Source organism: Eucyclogobius newberryi, unplaced genomic scaffold (genome assembly GCF_026437365.1).
Source record: "Eucyclogobius newberryi isolate DKJ021-1_F unplaced genomic scaffold, fEucNew1.0.hap1 SCAF_14, whole genome shotgun sequence".
NCBI classification, from domain to species: domain Eukaryota; kingdom Metazoa; phylum Chordata; class Actinopteri; order Gobiiformes; family Gobiidae; genus Eucyclogobius; species Eucyclogobius newberryi.
The window spans coordinates 22,423,223-22,441,507 of NW_027315768.1; the positions used below are offsets into that span (position 1 = coordinate 22,423,223).

Sequence of the window (18,285 nt, forward strand, 5' to 3'; positions counted from 1 at the left end):
TAGTCTTGTTTTTAGACCATGTACTCAGCAGGTATTAGTCCGCCTGCCTGGCAATGTTGTTGTAATTATAGAAGCAAGTTTTGCAGGTTTGGACACTTTTAGTGCAAGTAGTAGTATTGGCAGGAGTCGCAGGAGTATAGAAGCTGTATTAACAGAAATAGTAGTACGAAGGTTAATATTATTAGTGTAGGATGTAGGCGGGGCCAGACGGCAAATGCATGTGTTCCAATTCTATACATAATATAATCTAACATGCTTCTGGCAAAGCAAACCTGGTGAATGTTTTTGGCTGTGCATTAAGCATTTTCTTGGGCTGTGAGACAGCAAACATTGATTCATCAGACTGGATCCGTCTGTATATAAACCCTTATGCCCCACAGCACTTCAACTGCACTTAATTACCCAATAATTAAACCATGTCAAAATCTTCCAGGCCTTACCTTATTGCCTCACTGTCAGATATTTTATACCAGAGTAAATCCTACATGAAAAGCTCTGCATTTTACCAAGCCTATAATTGAGTGCTTTTTGAAATGGCTGGAAAAGGCCCACTTACCAAGTTGAATTACATCTTAGTATTGAAGCTTTGAAGGATGTCTGTTGAACATCTTGTAAAAATAACTTTTAACTTAAACTTCGAGTCGTAGCGGAAACTTTTTTATTTCATAATTTTGACCCAAGGGGGCTTTTGTAGTTGGTCTAGACTACAGAGCTATGTCTTAAACAAAGAGGCTCCAGAATATTTGGATGCATGAATAGTGTCCTCCCAAAATACTCATGGCTCCAGGAACAATGATGTGAATGGCTCGTCTGTTCAAACAGATGAGCATGACCACGGGATTTCCACTCCATTGTTTTAATCAGAGCCTGTTTGGAATAGCTTTCTAACCCATGACCAACATAAACAATATTCACCCATATCTATGCTGGAATATAATCTATATATTTTTCTACATGATCTCAAAAAAGTTCATATATGTTTTTTTTATTAGCTTTTAATCTCACTTTAAAAGTTGATGATTTACTTGCTATGAACTATTACTAGAATCATACATTTCACAATGTGTTTTTAGAGGTCTTCGTCAGCAGGTTTTATTTCCACATTTTGTATAATTATATAATTATATATATCGATCCTTTTTATACATTAACATAATACACAATGCAACATACAGTAACATTGATGCTTATGTTTTGTGGTTTACAGAGGACATTTCCTGAATAGTTGCAGTAGCCGTTGCAATTTGTTATGTGGTGTCACTCAAATTACACTATTTCGCAATAGCAACAACACTCATTTGTTTGCTTTTGCTTTCATATTTTGTCTACCTGGGTCTAACTTATTTCCTTAATTTTTTTGGGGATTAAGACAAAAGTCAGGCTTCAAACAATGCAGCGTCTCCAGGGTCTGCTTTGATCATGAGCAGAGATTGAGGTGAGCTGGCTTCCCGTACAGCGCTGTTTCGGGCGGAGCTAGAGGGATCCAGGTGACGCAAGGTGAAGCAGAGGAGGGAGCAAGGGGCTTTCCACAGTCAGAAGAGCACGGAGGCATTCTTACTGCAGCCGCCATTGCATGAACCAATCTGAAGTCAACGTTAGTCATCGCTGAATCCTCCTGGACGAGTCTGTGTCACTTCCACTGTTACTCATGAATGGATCTCATAAACCAGTGGTGCTGTGGACAAACCGGATATGAGATGACATATTCCACAGAACAAAATATTTGTTTGTTAATTTCCATTTTAGATCTAGACTTATAGGAGAGTGGTGAGTTAGGAACAGATTTATTGCTTCTTTTTGTTTTTGAGTCTATGTATTTGGGCTGCAACTGTTGATTATTTTAGTAGTCCACTAGTCAAATGATTATTTTCAATTCAATTCAATTTATTTTTGTAACGCCCAAAATAACAACAACAGTTGCCTCTGAGGGCGACAGTGAAAAACTGATTAATTATTTATATTGTACATTGAGGAATTTGAAATGCATTTTCAACCAAATCAACTGTTAAAATGGTGACTCTGCAGAAGATTAACCAGTAAAGTGTATTATTCTGCAGAATCCAAAATTATTTATAGTTTTTTTGACATTTTGATTTAATAATACCACTGCCTTTGTGATAGAAGCTCTTTGCCATTTATCATTATCAAAATACAACTAAGAACAACTAGAAAATTCTTAATAAGATCCATTTGGAAGATAAGTAGCCTACATCAGAAATATTGTTACTGCATGTTTTGTCTTAACGCGTCTAGTTAATAGAAAGTTAATTGATTGGTTGTGTTGGTTGGAGGTTAGAGTAGCATTAACTTTCCAACCTATTTTTTAATTGTTTTGCAAGTTATTTGAATAGGAGGACATCAGGCGCCTGACTCTAAGCTGTGGTGCTATTTACATACTAGATCATTCACAATACAACCACTCCTCTGATAAAACCAAAGTAAATTTACTGTATCAAGATTATACTAATTCTAACTGCATCAGGATGGACATTTGGTAATAAAATGTTGTTGAATCCATCATTGTTTCAACATCAAAAAATGCAAATAGAAATGTTGTAACTGCTGCAGCTACAATGTGAAAAACATTTGACATGGCATCAGTGCAGAGAGCCACAAAAACAACTGGATTCAACTTTAAATTTAACTTTCAGGAAACAAAAAGCGATGGGCGCAGGAACACAATGCAGCGTTAACCACTTGGAGGGGAAAAAACTTGAATCAAAACAAACATTCAGGCCCGAAGAGGCCCACTAACTCACGCGAACTCTGGGGGGAAGAAAGGAAAAATTCACCAGGGATTCAGGGATACTTTGGTTCATTTGCAACAGTGTTTTTAAGAACAGTTTAAGCTAGGTTATACCGGCTACACACTTTGCTGCATGAGCCAATTTATTGTCTTTCAACACGTCTTTGTGCAGAGCTATGCAAGCATGCCAGACCGTGCTGCTCTGAGAAGAAATGGTGTGTGTGAGAGCTCGCTCAGGTCTTCGGGGAGTGCCTGAGTGTCTGTAGTGTTTGTACGGGAGTGTCCGGGGGCCCCTTTCCTCCTTTAAGAAAGTTGCGTGACAGGACCGGACCGACTGGTTGGGAGAGGCCATATCCTGGGATTTTCCTGTAGTGGCTGTCCAGATAAGGGAAGCGCTCTTGTTGTAGGCTATCCCTCCAGGGACAGATGCAAAAGAACTGTGTGTGTTCTGTGTGCAGACATTTAAGTCACCGCCCGGTTTGCTCCTTTCACTGAGAATACAATGCAAAAAGTTTTCAAATTTGTTCTGCTATTTATTTAGGCCTCCCACTTACTGCCCAGCGAGGTCGAGCTGTTTCCTTCAGGGAGATTTTAGCGGGCAGTTAAGCGCAAAAGCAGCAGGTTTAAATGTTCCTTCCTACCAAAATCTGTCACTTTGCATAACAAATCCAGATAGTCGGACACATTTTTAAATGGGATTTTTTTATTCTTATTCTTGTATTTATTCGTACTGGGCAGGTGCAATGAATTATTTTCACTTTACCTGCACAAGCACTTTATTGGGGTCGAGCAATATTGTTTCTGTGTTGAAATTGTTCAGACCAGCTGATTGTTGTCCTAAAGTGTGTGTGTCTTGTTGATGTATGAAATGTGAACTGCAGCACTTGGATTTCCTGTTGGGAACAATAAAGTTTCACCTAACCTAACCTATTGTCTGTTCCATGACTCCCTCAAAAAGAGATGATGCATCTCAAGAGGCTAGCCTTAATAAATAAATACATATTGATATTTATTTTAATTTGAATAAATATCTTCCAAATCAGTGTCTACTGGTCCGAAACTTCCAAACATATTACAACAAAGATATCTGACTAGGTCCGCAGATTGAGAATGACTTTTGGATGAGTGTCGAAACAGCTTGTTTTTAAAAAACAACGTCCATATGAGCGTCCATCTTTTTCTACAATATCACAGCAAATAGTAAGAAATAAAGAGAAAAAGTTACTGCTTTGCATGGAATCATCCACAATGTCGTATCAAACTTATCTATCATGCATTTAATGAGTAACAACTGTTTTTATTGCTCAGAAATACAAGCGACTGAGCATTGTCAGTCACCAGCTTGTTTCCACTGACATAGATAAGTTTAATGCCACACTGTGGAACATTTCAACGATGCATCAATCCTCCTTCATTAGAAGAGCACCCCTTAAACACACGCTAGTTCTTTCACAATAACAAATGTTAAAGCTTGCTACAGAAAATATCATGTTCAATTATAATATTGAAGCTACTTTGTGCCACTGACGCATTAACCCAAATGTAGGACAATCCCAGTAAACACTTTTCTAAATGAACAATATTATTAAAACCATGCAAATTGACACCAAAATTAACACTTACATAGTTATTTTAAATAGTCATAATTAGTATCTGCTTTGCTCTAATTATTCAACCCTCAACACATCAAATCTTTATATTCTACAGAAAATAACCAATTGTGCATCAAAAAGGTACACACACTATAAATATTAAGCCCCAAAAATCATCTTTTATCTATTGAACAATAAGTCGACATAGTGATTGTGGCTAGCCTACTAAACATGTATTATATTTCATACTAATAACTTTGCATTCTAGCTACAATGTAAAACAAGAAGCAATCAAAACAAAAACCAATCAAGACAAAGCTGAAGGTATACTTTGACAAAAAGGATGTAGGAGTTGCTTAACCAGTAGGGCGTTTTGTACAGATGACTGGCAGCAGATGCCAGTGCAAATCCAAAACAAACACAGAGATGAATAGTGCACTTGTGCAGGTCGGTGCAGTGTCCTACACCCTGACACCTTCTGAGATTTGTCATAGAGCGACTGTTGAAATGTTCTCATAAAAACATCAATATTTGCATTAGAAATATTTTGCTTTCTCTCTGACTGCACTGAATACACTGAAGGCTGAACAGATGAAGCTTGGCAGTGTCCTGTTACTGGGAGTTTATTGTCACCTGTGAAATGGCACAAATGCAGGGATCAGCGTTTCAGGAAGAAAAAGAGAAAAGGGAGTTGACACTACTTTTGTTGTTTGAGATCAATGGACTGGCGGCACATAGGGTCTTGTACATAATCTCTAGAGTTCAGTCGCACGCAAGGACACATGAACCTCGTCCCATAAACCAATAAAGAGCTACTTAAAAATGCCTATTACTGCTGAATCTGTACAGGAAGTTAATGATAGTGTGTCCTCAGGCTGTATGCCAGATTTCATAGTGCTGTCTTGTGACATTTGATAAGATAGCTATATGAATGAAGCATTGTTAAGTCCTGTGCACATTGCTGTTACCGTGCACACTGAACTGAAACTACCAAAAATATACCGAATGTACCAAAGTATAAGAAACATTTGAAAGGAAATGCAACATCTGTAGTCTTTTTGCTTTTTTTGAGGTTAAAGCACTGCTCCTGACCTGTGCTGACACATTTCCACTGTTTTGCAGCAAACATAAAAAACCCGAACAACAGCCTGACACTTCCTGGATTGAACGGACAGAACGGGAAGAACAGTCTGATGGTGTCTGGACTCAATGGACAGAACAACAACAGTGCGGACATGACCGGCTTCTCCGAGGGCGACCTACTGCTACAGGTACTGCAAGGAAGAGCTGCAATACAGGATCAACAACTTACAATTAATGCATACATTTTATTTTATTTGGAATCTCATTTTTTGTCAGGGATTGCTCTATGGTGAACCGATCATATGGTGACTTTGCAGATTTATGGCAGCCAATAAGGAAAACATAATGTCTATAGTTTTACTAAAGTCATTTCTGGACCTGTTTCACTACAAACCTCTAAGACAGCTGTGTAGTCACATTTTTGTGCAGGTTTTCCTCCACTTTTAACCATGTTCCCATATCCACCAAAACCTTAATACATTACTTTGACAAATTCTGTTACAATTTGAACTTCCTAGAGCCTTCCAGAGTTAATGTTCCCTGGATTTCGAGGTTGTGAGTGTGAGGCAGCTCTCACTGACACTTTCTAACGTGTCTGCACTTGATCTGCATCTGTCCTGGTTATGAGCTATCTGACCTGCCCCTGTGACCCTGCCCCTGACCACGGATAAAAATACATTCGACAATATTCAGACATCCCAGGGGGCAACACATACTAATATTAACTCGAGTCTTCATATTTGCAAGTAATAAAGATAACCTTTTCCATGTGAAACAAGCTAGTGATTTTGAGTTTTTCCACATTGTATAGAAAAAATGCTCCAAAATGATGTTAATTTTTTAAAAATTTACTCTGACTAGGCATTTCCCAATAAATAAATCACGGTTTAGCAATTATTCCCGATTACTGAGACCAAACAACAGAAATATTTTCATTCACATTGTCTAATACATTACCATATTGTGACCTGATTGATCACAATAATTGTGTTGAGGTTGTCAAGATTATTGATAAAATAATCTTGACAACCTCAACTGTGACTAAGGCTCTGCATTATGACTATACATACATTGTATTTCTTCATACTGATCAATCAATGCATTGCTTTTCATTATAAGGTTCATTCAGGAACATAGACAAGGCAGATTTTCGAATAAACCTCTGCTTAAACCACAAATTAATGTTTGCCACTCAGTACCATTTACAAAACCACAAAGAAATCTGAGTTCTTCACCAACTACTGTATATCATTGTACCTTGTGTTTGCCCCATCATCATAAAACGTTATTATAAAATGACTATTGTGTTGACTTGAATCACACAATTATTCAAACTAGTTCTTGTAAATCCAGTGCTTATGCTGCAGTTGTCTGTCAGTGTCTCTTTGTGTTATGTAATCAAAGGCTGTTGTGCTCATTATGCAGGCCGGTCAGGTTAGCATTAGCACAGCGTATGGGCCACAGGTTTTGTTATGTGCCACAAAGCGTGTCCCGGCTTTGGCAAGAGGCTGCTAAACCAACTGCACCTGTCACAACTTCCTCCTGAATGGGTCGGACTGGATTATCTCCTCCGCTCGATACAGCACCTGGCCCGCACACAAATAAACAATCTCTGAGTTATGATTGATGCACCTGCTTGCCTCGGGCAGCGCACAGATTTAAAAGCCCTACTACTTGTTTATGTAGAAAGATTCGTATCTATACTGCCTGATTCTTTGAACATGTTTCTTTTCATGAATTGTTTAATGTAAATAGTGTATCTTTCTTGACCTGTCTTCTTTTCTAATTCCTTTGCAGGCTTTAAATGGATTTGTGATTGTGGTGACAGCAGATGGGTTGGTTTTCTACTCCTCTCAAACAATCAAGGACTATCTGGGTTTCCAACAGGTGAGGCTGAGGTTGTACTTAGGATATACAAAGTGAATAGCATATATCGATCACTGATCTACTGCAGACTGATCATAATTTGCTACTCTTCCAGTCCGATGTGGTGCACCAGAGTGTCTATGAACTCATCCACACTGACGACAGGGCGATGTTCAGACAGCAGCTGCACTTTGCATTAAACCCCCCTGAAGTCCCAGACGGAGCTGGCAAGTGGACTTTCCATTCTATAGATTATTAAATACATAATCATTTAAAGGCTTTCTTTGTCTGTACCTAGAGTTTTCAGTTATGACGCTAATATTATAACTATGCCTCTTTTTTTGTAGGTTTCCAGGGTCTGAATACCGGTATGTCCTACAACCCTGACCAACTCCCTCCAGAAAACTCCTCTTTTTTAGAGAGAAGTTTTGTGTGCCGATTCCGCTGTCTTCTAGATAACTCTTCTGGCTTTCTGGTCTGTGGTTATGTTTTTTTTCAACAAGTATATTGTGTCCCTTCAAGTGCTAATCCCGTTTGTGTTTTAATTTAGGCCCTGAAGTTCCTGGGGCGACTGAAGTACATCAATGGCCAAAGTGTTTTAAAGGACAACGGGACGCGCAGCCTACCACAGCTGGCTCTCTTCAGCATCGCCGTGCCCGTCCAGCCATCGACCATTGTGGAGATCCGGGCCAAAATGCTTCTATTTCAAACCAAACACAAGCTCGACTTTACACCCACTGGCGTCGACGGACGGTATTTTCTCTCAACTTAGATTTACAATAGTTAACTCTTTTTAGTAAATGATCAGATTTTACTTTAATTGTCCACATATTTTTTCTTTTTCAGAGGGAAAATCATTCTGGGTTATTCAGAGATTGAACTCTGCATGAAAGGGTCAGGATACCAGTTCATACATGCTGCAGATATGATGTACTGCGCTGACAACCACGTTCGAAGTATGGTGCCCATTTCACTATCAAAACTACAATGTTTGTCACTACTGTTTCTTTTTCCTGTAATTGTTCATGTTCACTCTTATGTGTATGTGTTTTTGTGTCAACAGTGATTAAAACGGGAGAGAGCGGTCTAACAGTCTTCAGGCTCCTCAGTAAATCTGGAGGCTGGGTTTGGGTTAAATCCAATGCCAAACTCATTTATAAAGGAGGACGACCTGAATTTATCATTGCTTATCAAAAGGCTTTAGTGTATGTTCTTTGTCTTTTTAATGTTTCTTTTTATTTATTATTATTGTTAATATTATTACAAGAATAAAAAACTCCAATGTTTGGCTACAGTGCAAGTCATACAAGTTCTTTCATTTGCCTTTTTTCAGAAATGCGGAGGGTGAAGAGTACCTGCGCCAGAGGAGGTTGCAGCTGCCCTTCAGTTTGACCACTGGAGAGGCTGTGATGTACAACAACAACCCCACGGTCGACCTGTCACAGTTTCAGTTCAACAACCAGTTCACCAGCAGCCCCAGCAGCAGCACCACCCCTGATAATGTGTACCCTGGCTCTCTGGTAGACTGCTTCTTGAAACAAGATCAGAATGTGTACTCCTCGAACATCGAGGTGCCGCTCCCTGTGGACCAGGTGTTCATGGACAGCCGCGCTCTGGTCACTGTGGCCAATAACTCCTGGGAGGAAAGTGGTGTAGCCCCCACAGTAGGGCAGCCTGTGGTGGTCAAAGAGGAGGCCAAACAGTCAGTAATGGCCATTATTGATGGACTTGAAAAAATGGCTCAAAATGGGAACTTTGCTGACGTGCTGCAAAACCTGGAGGTGCCGGAGAACGAGCTGATGGAGTGGGAGGACGCTCTGACAAAAATAAACCAGGAGAATGGAGATTTACAGGGAGATGTCAGGGCTGAGCTGGATAGTGTCCTCACAAATGAGATTTTTGATTTTATTGACTCTGTTTTATTCAAAGACAAAGGTGAGGCAGATCTAAACAACAGCCCCCCAAGTTGTCTGGCAGGAGTCAGTACTATGCAAGACTCCTACCCTCCGGTCGCCCCTCTCACAGTCACGACGCCTCCATTTTTTCAGACTCCCCGTCCAGGCTGCACCTATTCCCCTGTGAATGGTCTGTATGCTCACCCGCCGGACGAAGTGAGCCCTTCAGCATCGGCTCCCATTTTTAATGGAACCCAGAAACTATGTCACCCTGCTCTTCTGCCTGATACCAACCTGCCCCCACTCCAACAGCTGCAGCTGCAGGACATTTTCTGCCCGTCAATAGAGCTCCCAGAGCTCTCTGTGTCTGACGCCTCTGTCAGTGTTGCCTCTCTCAAATATGCTTCCAGGCAGAGGTCCAACACCCACATGGGCTGCCCTCCAGGCATCTCTGGGCAGCCTCAGTCCTTGCTCAGTCCTCAAAATAATTTGCAAAATCCCACCATGGCAGGAAACAGACAGCTGCTACGTGGCCCTGTGCAGCAGCACAACAGCATGCCACCTCACGTGATTGACATTTTACCACCTCTTGTGCCTTCCAATGAGTTAAATTCCACTACAGCTCCAAACATAACTGTTCCCTTTTCAACCAAGGTGCAAGAAGGCCCACATTTTGAACCACCACAGCAGGTTCAGCAGTGGCCACTGAACCAGCAGCAGACGCTGCCCCACTGTGGCATTGCACAGAATGATCCCATACCAGCGTGCCACAGCCTATCTCCAGAAAGCCAAACATTTCCACATGCTGGCCACTTGCCCGGGAGTGTTAATGGACTGAACCACATTCAGCAGCAGGGAGGGCTGGCATGTGGCCAGGTGGCTACTCACAGCAGCTGCATGTTTGACCAGGCCTTTTCCTCAAGCCCAGCAGGGTGTGAAGGCTTCGCCTTCTCTGGCTCTTTAAGCCTGAGTGGCAGCGACTCTTCTCTGGACCGGGCTGCTCCTCAGAACCTCTGCTACTTCCAGTGGAGCCACAGTGAGCCTGTGGTGGGGACATTAGCCATCAACCAGGATAATGTCAACCCCAACCCAATGACTTTCCCCACCAGTGCGCCCTCCTCAGAGCATGGCCTTAACAACCAGCCATACCTGGAGTGCCAAAGACAGACCCAGGTAACACTGCTACTACACATATTGCACAACACCATACAATACATGACAGTAATATTTAATCAACCCACTTTTCTAAGAAAGCAATATTATAATAAAGTTACATAAAATAAAGTTTATTTATTTAATGTGAAGTAATGTCAGTTGTCTCCGCAGCACAGATGGTATTTGCTCTTAGAGTGAAAACCTTCATCTTTATTCTGATGAATTATGAATCTTTTGTGTCCATTCTTTTTCAGCAGGATAAAGCCGTCGCTGGTGATCACAATAGGAGTTTCTTCTGCTCGTGATGCAGTCGCTTTGGGGAGTAGACCTGAGCCATGTTGATCTTTTGACAAGTCTAGTAGAAGGACACCAGTATAGTTTGCCTGTATCAGCGCTTATCATCACATTCTCATGCTTAGCCAAGTGTAACTCTTGTTTTGTATTGTGCGGCCTTAAATATACTGCTCTAGCTTATGTTTAAAGGCTGTACCTTGTCCTTTTGTCTGAATATACACTTTGATAATCATGAAGTATGAAGCCACAAGTGCGTTTACAAAGATGGAGCTTGAGCTTCAGTCCGCCTCGATCGTGAGTGTAAACCGCCAAAGAGAAATTCACACAATTATTTGTTAAATGCATGCTGGCCCTGTGAATATATGCAGTCATAATTTTCCTACTATTTTTACTCATCTAAAAAAGTTTTATATATGTTAAAAAATATATTTATATATATATGCAATCCAAAGATACACTTTCATATTATAAAACCATAGCAAAATGCTATAGTAGTAAGATTTATTTCCCTAAAGAAATAAAGAACAATGGACATTGTATGTATACATGTTTGTTTTTGTCCACTAGAGGGCAACAAATATGTATTACCTCAGCTTTGACTAACATAGAAAAAACAATTTGAGAAAAAGTTCATTTTACAGCAAATTCCTTGATATTACCTCGCAGCCTTTCATTTTTGACTTCTGTGCATCTTATATATATGATGGAAATATAGTCTGCTAATATGTTTTCACATGTCTAACCAGAAGGTCATCTTTGACTTAAAACAATCTTGTGTACAGATCATTTTTGCATTTGATGCATGTGTCTATCCCTGTTCTTTAAATGTCACTTAAAAGGTCTATTTTGAGAGCGCAAACTGCCTGTCTGGTTGTTTCCAGAATAATGTTTAAGTGGAGCCCTTATTGAAACCTAAGCCTTAACACAGCAGCCTATAGAGGCTAGTGAAAGCACTTCAGTCATGGGACGATCCATTTTGAATGTACATCAGTCAAAGATCTCAAACACTGGTGTGTTAAAGCTTAGTGCCTTTTTGTATACATTACATTTATATACAATACAATAAATACATAAACACTTGCCACATTAACACAGCAATGCAACATGCTGTACACAACCAGCAGACTGTGTAGCTTATGATGGTTTCATTCATGACATTGTTTTTCTGCTAGACTTTGACTGAGGCTCCTGCGCATAAGGAATTGAGACATGTATGAGTTATGAAAAGCAACACCAACAAAGGGATGGCATGTGAAATACATTGAAATAATATACAGATCCTAATCTATGTTGTATGTAGTAAAACTACAATTTGACATTGTAAAATAACTGAGTTTTTATAGTTTATTTAAAAAAAAAACATAACCTAAAATAACACAAATAGCCAAATGACTCAAAATGACATCTACATCCATAGACTTCGAGTTAAGGTTGTTAACTATAGAAGGAGATGTACCTCCATGAGCACTTAGCCCAAATTGCCTTAAATATATTTTGAAAAACCAAACCAAGAGTTTGTAATATACTTATTTTTCTTCACAGTATAAAATTTCTTGTGCCTTCTAGCCAAACAGGCAGCTAAACGGCTCCTTATTTAATCTCGTTTTAATCTTTTTGTTTTTCTTTTTTTCCCACATAATATTGTGAGAAAGTTTGTACAATCTTCTCTAAAAAATGAATATAGTGATCAAGCATATCATTATGACCACCTGCCCAAGATGCAGCAGCAGCTGCTTTCTAACAGAACCACAATCTGGGCTAAAAGATTGAATCTGACTTCACAAGTATTTGAAAACTTTACAAACCAATGCATCTTTAGACCCACGAACCTTTATTCACATAACAATTTGACTTTTACTCAATCAACTCTGAGGGCAAGATGCTGACAATCATCCATGCACCTGTTCAAGATTATATTAGTTACATGTCAGTAGTCATAATGTTATGCCTAATCAATTTCATTTCAGACCTGTTGGTCTACATAAAAGTGTAACAAGCAGGTTGATTGAAAGAAGAGTGCTAAGGCTCATTCTTAGCCATTGTTTTCAACACTACACGTTGATAAATGGTTTTGTCCGGTCTGAACAACATTAATGTGGCAGCTTAACTGGACTCCTGCTGCATTGTGGGAAATCATTCAGTATTTACTCTGAATCATACTGTATCTACAAATATATTACAAGCATACTAACCTTATATATGGACCTTATGTATGGACTTGGCCTTATACAGAAGATGTCTTGTGGAGTTGGCTTATGGAGGCTGAAGTATGGCCTGGAAATTCCCTATGTACTTTAATTGAGACAGAACTTGGAGCCATTTTTTTCTTTCTTGTCTTTTTTTCACTGCTATGTGCCTTGACAATTGCCATATTTCTTTTTCTTGTAAAATATTTTAGTACATCAGCTATAATCTATGTTTATTTACCCTAGTAGTTATAGTATGTATACCGTAATATATGTACAACAAATAACCACCAATTGTGTATTGTTGTGTATGCTTTTTTCATAAATACTTGTGCAATGCCTATGCTGTGTTTGGAGTCAGTTCATTTGCCATTTAGTAGTAACTATGTACTAATTGAATGTATTATTTAAATCCTTAAATAAGTAACAAGATTGGTAGATTTTTTTAGGATAAAATCAAGAGTTACATTCTCCCTGGACCTTTTTTTAAAACTTAAAGGCACAGTATGTCACTTTCTGGAGGTGGAAAGTCCCCTGCACAATTCCATGGAAATATAAAGTTAAAACCGGTGCTGCCCAGTGGTCGAGTGGTTAAGTCACAGCACATATGTCAGGCTCCAAGTGCAGCCGGCCGCAGTGCTTTAAGTTTCGAATCCCGACTGATGATTTACTGCTTGTCCTCCCCTCTCTCATTCCCCATTTCACCTTGTCCTCTCCTGTCTAATAAAGCCTACGGACAACAAAATCTTAAAAAAAAATATTGTGGAATATTATCTCCAAAGGAACAACATTTCTGTGGCAACAAGCATTAGGAGGTTTTTTTGTAAGAACATGAATTAATTTATCTTCAACCGCTTGTATCTGTAAGGGACGGCAATTCACACTCACATTCATTCTCTAGGGGCGACTTACAGTTGCCAATTTACCTTTAACACATACATGTCTTCGGACGATGGGAGGAAGGCAGAAAGACTAAAAATAGTGAAACCATGCAAAACGAAAAACATGCTTTTGTTTTACTCTATTTTTGATTAGAAGTTAGTGTCCAGAAATCGAATTTTGTGGTATGCACTTCAAATTTCAAACAGAGAATGTCAAGACAACACAGATGTTCCATATACTGTCTTTGAGTCTATGTCTCCCAACAGCAGATTTACTTCTCCTTATATTTACCAAAATATAAATGTGAAATCTGATATTCCACTGCCACTTGGAAGTATAGTAAATCTGGCTGTAGAGACAAAGAGCCCAGACATTTATTCATACTATAAGGTTCAGAAGCAGCCACATTTAATTTAGTCAGGCGTTTTAGGAACAATCAGCCTGACTAATATGGGGTTTGTCCATGGGTTTATGGGACCCCATCTTGGAAATTAAATGTACTTCTTCTGTATAACCACCAGGGGTCATCTGTGGCAATCTCACACTTTCCAAAACATAAAACATGCTGTTTACAGCTTTCAGCTTAATGAATGTGTTCATATTATTATTAGTAGTAGTAGCAGTAGTAGTAGCAGTAGTAGTAGTAGTTGTTGTTGTTGTTGTTGTTGTTGTAGTAGTAGTCTTAGTATTGTTATTGATTAAGACATGTTTTTTTCTTTTAGTATTAAACTATAAAAGACAATAATTAACATTTTGTTAATTGTAAACTGTAATATTGATCTTAAAACAACCTAATAATAAAAAAACTGCTCCATTGACTTCTTCTAGACAACATGCTTCACATGGGCTTTGAGTGGTCAAACCCACTTGTGTTTTCCAACAGGACTCATATGGATTAGCCTCACAGATATGTAAAACCCTCTAAAACAGGCTAAGCCTATATGATAAAAAATGTATATATTTCTATTATCTAATACATTTTACAATATATACAATGCCAATCAAATATAGCCTAATGCAATTGGATTATAGTATGGTATCCACATGGGCCCCATGTTAATAACTGCAGAACTGAGAACATCTTCAGTGGCATTTCTCAGCAGCAAGCAGCATATTTTCATTTATGAGTTTTTGAATGTTGAAAAATGACATGATAATGTGACATTTTAGACAGGAATAACCAAACAGAAAAGAGGGCGGAGATAGGGGATGGATGAAAACTAAACTGTTGAGGGCACACTGTTATAACATGGTTAAACACTCTTAAATGTCATTTATTTCATCCGTATTACAATTGGAGGTATGTTTGCATCCCATTCAAATCTTACTCTCCAGTGATATGTATGATTATAACATGACTGACACGGCCTGTACTTTGAGGAAGGCTTTGTGGCTTGTGTGCCTAAGACAGATTTATATAATTGATTTTGTGCAAAAAGGAGGATCACAACTGTGTGCCAAGTTATTAGTTATTATAAAGTTGGAAGTTATAAAATAAAAAGTACTCCACCAATCACAATTCAGCCAAACCACAACTAAAATGATCAGTTTGGAAACCACAGCTCTGAGTGAAAGGGAACAGGCTGGATCTGAGGCAAAGAACTGCACGCAAACTTGACATTTTATACAGATAATTGTACGATTGGATTTTCCCTTTTATATCGTTTATCCCTTTGATTTACTTTAACAAATCTAAGAGCCAAGTTTTTGATAATATTCAACTTCTGACTCAACTGATTAAAAAATAATTATCCTTAATGTTCATATTGTGGGGAGGGGAAAGCTTTGGGTTTGATCTTTGAGAGGCTTTTCTGGCACTCTCGGTCTAAAGACGAGAATGTTTTTGTACATCTAAGTCTGTGACTGTGTCAGTGATGAGCCAAAACAAACATGTAGAGAGTTATCTGATTTTATGAGTTATCAGATTATCGAAATGTCATGAGATTTACATCTGTGAATAATCCGATTTCTCTCTTGAAGGAAAATTAAACTGATGTGGCAAAGACAAAAATGAATAAGAAAATGTTATTTTCATGATCTTTCAAATAGCAGTCAATCCACAAATTGCAGAACATACTGTATTGATTATCAGATCCATCTTATGCAGGTTTAACACACATTTTTATGGCCACGTAATTGTTATGCATTAAAGCAATAAGACTTTTTTGGCGTATAATTTATTGTATTTCCTTTGAAACATCAGATCTATTTTAAAAGCTTGGTGAATAAACTTTCATATTTAGCTTCAATATGTAAAATCACGTGTATGTTTCTCCTTGGGCCATGTGCGGTAAACTGTGTTATCTCTCCAAAGGCCAAGAAGTCGACCTTGACTTTCAGACAGAGCTAACAGACCCCAGCTCTCTCGCTCTCGAAGCCACGAGCATGGAAAATACATTTACAGCTGCGGTGGCGTCCTCCCACGGGACCGTCCTGTGTCTAAACAAACACTAACGCCCAGTCCCAGCCCCTACACTCCGAAACAGACCACTGACACTCACCTTCACCATCAACGAAGGTCAAGGTACATGTCAGTCATTCAAAGCTATAAAAGACGTGTGGCATTTATTGCAATATTTTCCTTATGTACAATTTAGTTTGAATCAAAATGGCGTGTGAGTTAAAGTGAGTTAAATTCACAAATAGAAGGGGCTTTCTTGTTGTTGAGTCTTGTGTACAGGACTCCCACCACGCCCCCATCTATTTTGTTGAGCACTTTTAAAGACTCAATACTTGATATCTAATTCTTAGGGTACTGGCACCATAGTTCACAGAGCTTTGCCCACAGCAGCTGAACAAGGGCATGCATTCTGTTTTAATTCAGAGTTTATGTGTGAATTGTTAACATGAGTGAATGTGTAAAATAGCTAGTAACTGTATATACACATACACAACCATGCATCTGCCACTACAGTCAGTACTCGCCCTATTTTCTCTGAGTGGGGGTCTGTAGCACCCCAAGGCGTCTTATCAGGTCATGACTCTATATAAATATGTTTGTGTAGCATATATAGAGATAAATGTGTCTGCCTTTGTCTTCTGTCCAAACACAATTGTGTTCGACCTCATTTCCACTGAATTTAACAAATGACAATAACATGTACATGCCAGGCCTGCCGTGGTCGTAGTAGTCTCAAGCCTGCTGAGACAGTAAGGTCAGCAGTCATAGATGCTCTTGTCATATTTGTAGCAGAACTGGCCCAAGGCATAGGCGACACATGCTGCTACCTGGGGCCCCCTGGCTGCTAGAGGACCCCCTTGAGACCCCTTCAAAAATCTATAGGTTATTGTAAAAGATATAGAAAGAAGAAAAATCCTTTAAGAGTTTTAAGAGTCTGATCCATAAAATGCTATTAAAACTGCATCAAATGTAGGCTAGCTAGAATCTATTTTTTGCATAATACTGTATGTTTCATGCATACAATTTTGGCTTCAAGTACTTTGCACGTAACTGAGTAATTGATTCATTTATAATTGTACTTGAGGAACATTCAACAGAAAAATACTTCTTGCAACCAAAAAAGTTAAGGTTGAAGCTACTTGCTTATATAAGGCCACCATCAATATTACACAAATGATAACTCAACAATGCATTTCAGCATTTTATCATTATCATAATTCTTTACTTTCAATCTTTTTATATAGAACAACAGCTTATATGTATTCATAATTTCAGATTTTAGCGTTTTTGTTGTTGATATTGATTGTGACAGCGTAATAAATAACTTAACTTCACTGAAATCATTTTGTAGTTTGATTCTAAACATAGATACAGATCTGTGCCTAACAATAGTTCTAACTTTATCAAATTCTAACTGAAATAAACCTCTCAGGTTTTAGTAATAAAAAAATAACGAAAGATTGAATGCCCAAGGAAGGACATTTTTCACAAAACGAAACTTAGTTTCTAACAATTTTAACTTAAAGGCGTAATGGACGATTTTTCGGCGATTTGAGAACTCAGACGGAAGTGCGCATGCGCACTCCCCCGTGCGGACTGATACAACACACACGTGCGTTTGTTTATTAGCGCAACGGAGCGCATCGCATCTCTCGTCTCCCGTAGATTTCCCTCTTCTTCTGATTCAGCTCGAATTGTCTTTCTCCGTCTTCATTTTGCCCCGTACACTGAGGGAACTATATTATGATAGATCAATGCGCTTAGACACGCGGAAATGTGGGACGATCCGCACGCGGCTGCAGATGAGCGATAGGTGCGTTTTATGATTGATACGTGGCAGGAAAAAAAATCGTCCATTCAACCTTTAAATATGTCCATACATTTTTATATATTTTATGTTATAAAAGTTTAATTAGTCATCACAGAATCCAGAATCCAGCTTTATTAATTAATAATAAAGGTTGTGTGAACCAGTGTGAAACTACAATCACTCCTCAAAAACATTTCATAGATTTTGATCCCACTCCAAGACAATTTCACATTAGAATTTGCCCAACTGGACCCAAAATCATACATTTAGCATTTTTCACATTCAAAGATAACTCATTTATATCAAACATTGTTTTTGATATAGCATCAACTCTCTTTGAACTCCAAAGTGGGTGCCGTATTTGATGTTTGCTAA

At 38.8% G+C, this 18,285-nt stretch overlaps 1 protein-coding gene across 1 annotated transcript in view; it reads left to right on the forward strand.

Moving 5' to 3' along the window:
* The window catches only part of ahr2 (aryl hydrocarbon receptor 2), a 30,022-nt gene extending 16,864 nt beyond the window's left edge, over nucleotides 1-13,158 (forward strand). Inside the window, exons 3-11 of the mRNA XM_072445014.1 lie at nucleotides 5,461-5,609; nucleotides 7,219-7,308; nucleotides 7,403-7,514; nucleotides 7,635-7,762; nucleotides 7,838-8,040; nucleotides 8,134-8,243; nucleotides 8,351-8,492; nucleotides 8,621-10,355; nucleotides 10,592-13,158. Of these exons, the coding sequence (XP_072301115.1) occupies nucleotides 5,461-5,609; nucleotides 7,219-7,308; nucleotides 7,403-7,514; nucleotides 7,635-7,762; nucleotides 7,838-8,040; nucleotides 8,134-8,243; nucleotides 8,351-8,492; nucleotides 8,621-10,355; nucleotides 10,592-10,642 (2,720 nt within the window). The 3' untranslated portion in view covers nucleotides 10,643-13,158. The remainder of the gene's footprint in view (nucleotides 1-5,460; nucleotides 5,610-7,218; nucleotides 7,309-7,402; nucleotides 7,515-7,634; nucleotides 7,763-7,837; nucleotides 8,041-8,133; nucleotides 8,244-8,350; nucleotides 8,493-8,620; nucleotides 10,356-10,591) is intronic.
* Nucleotides 13,159-18,285: the final 5,127 nt, after the last annotated feature.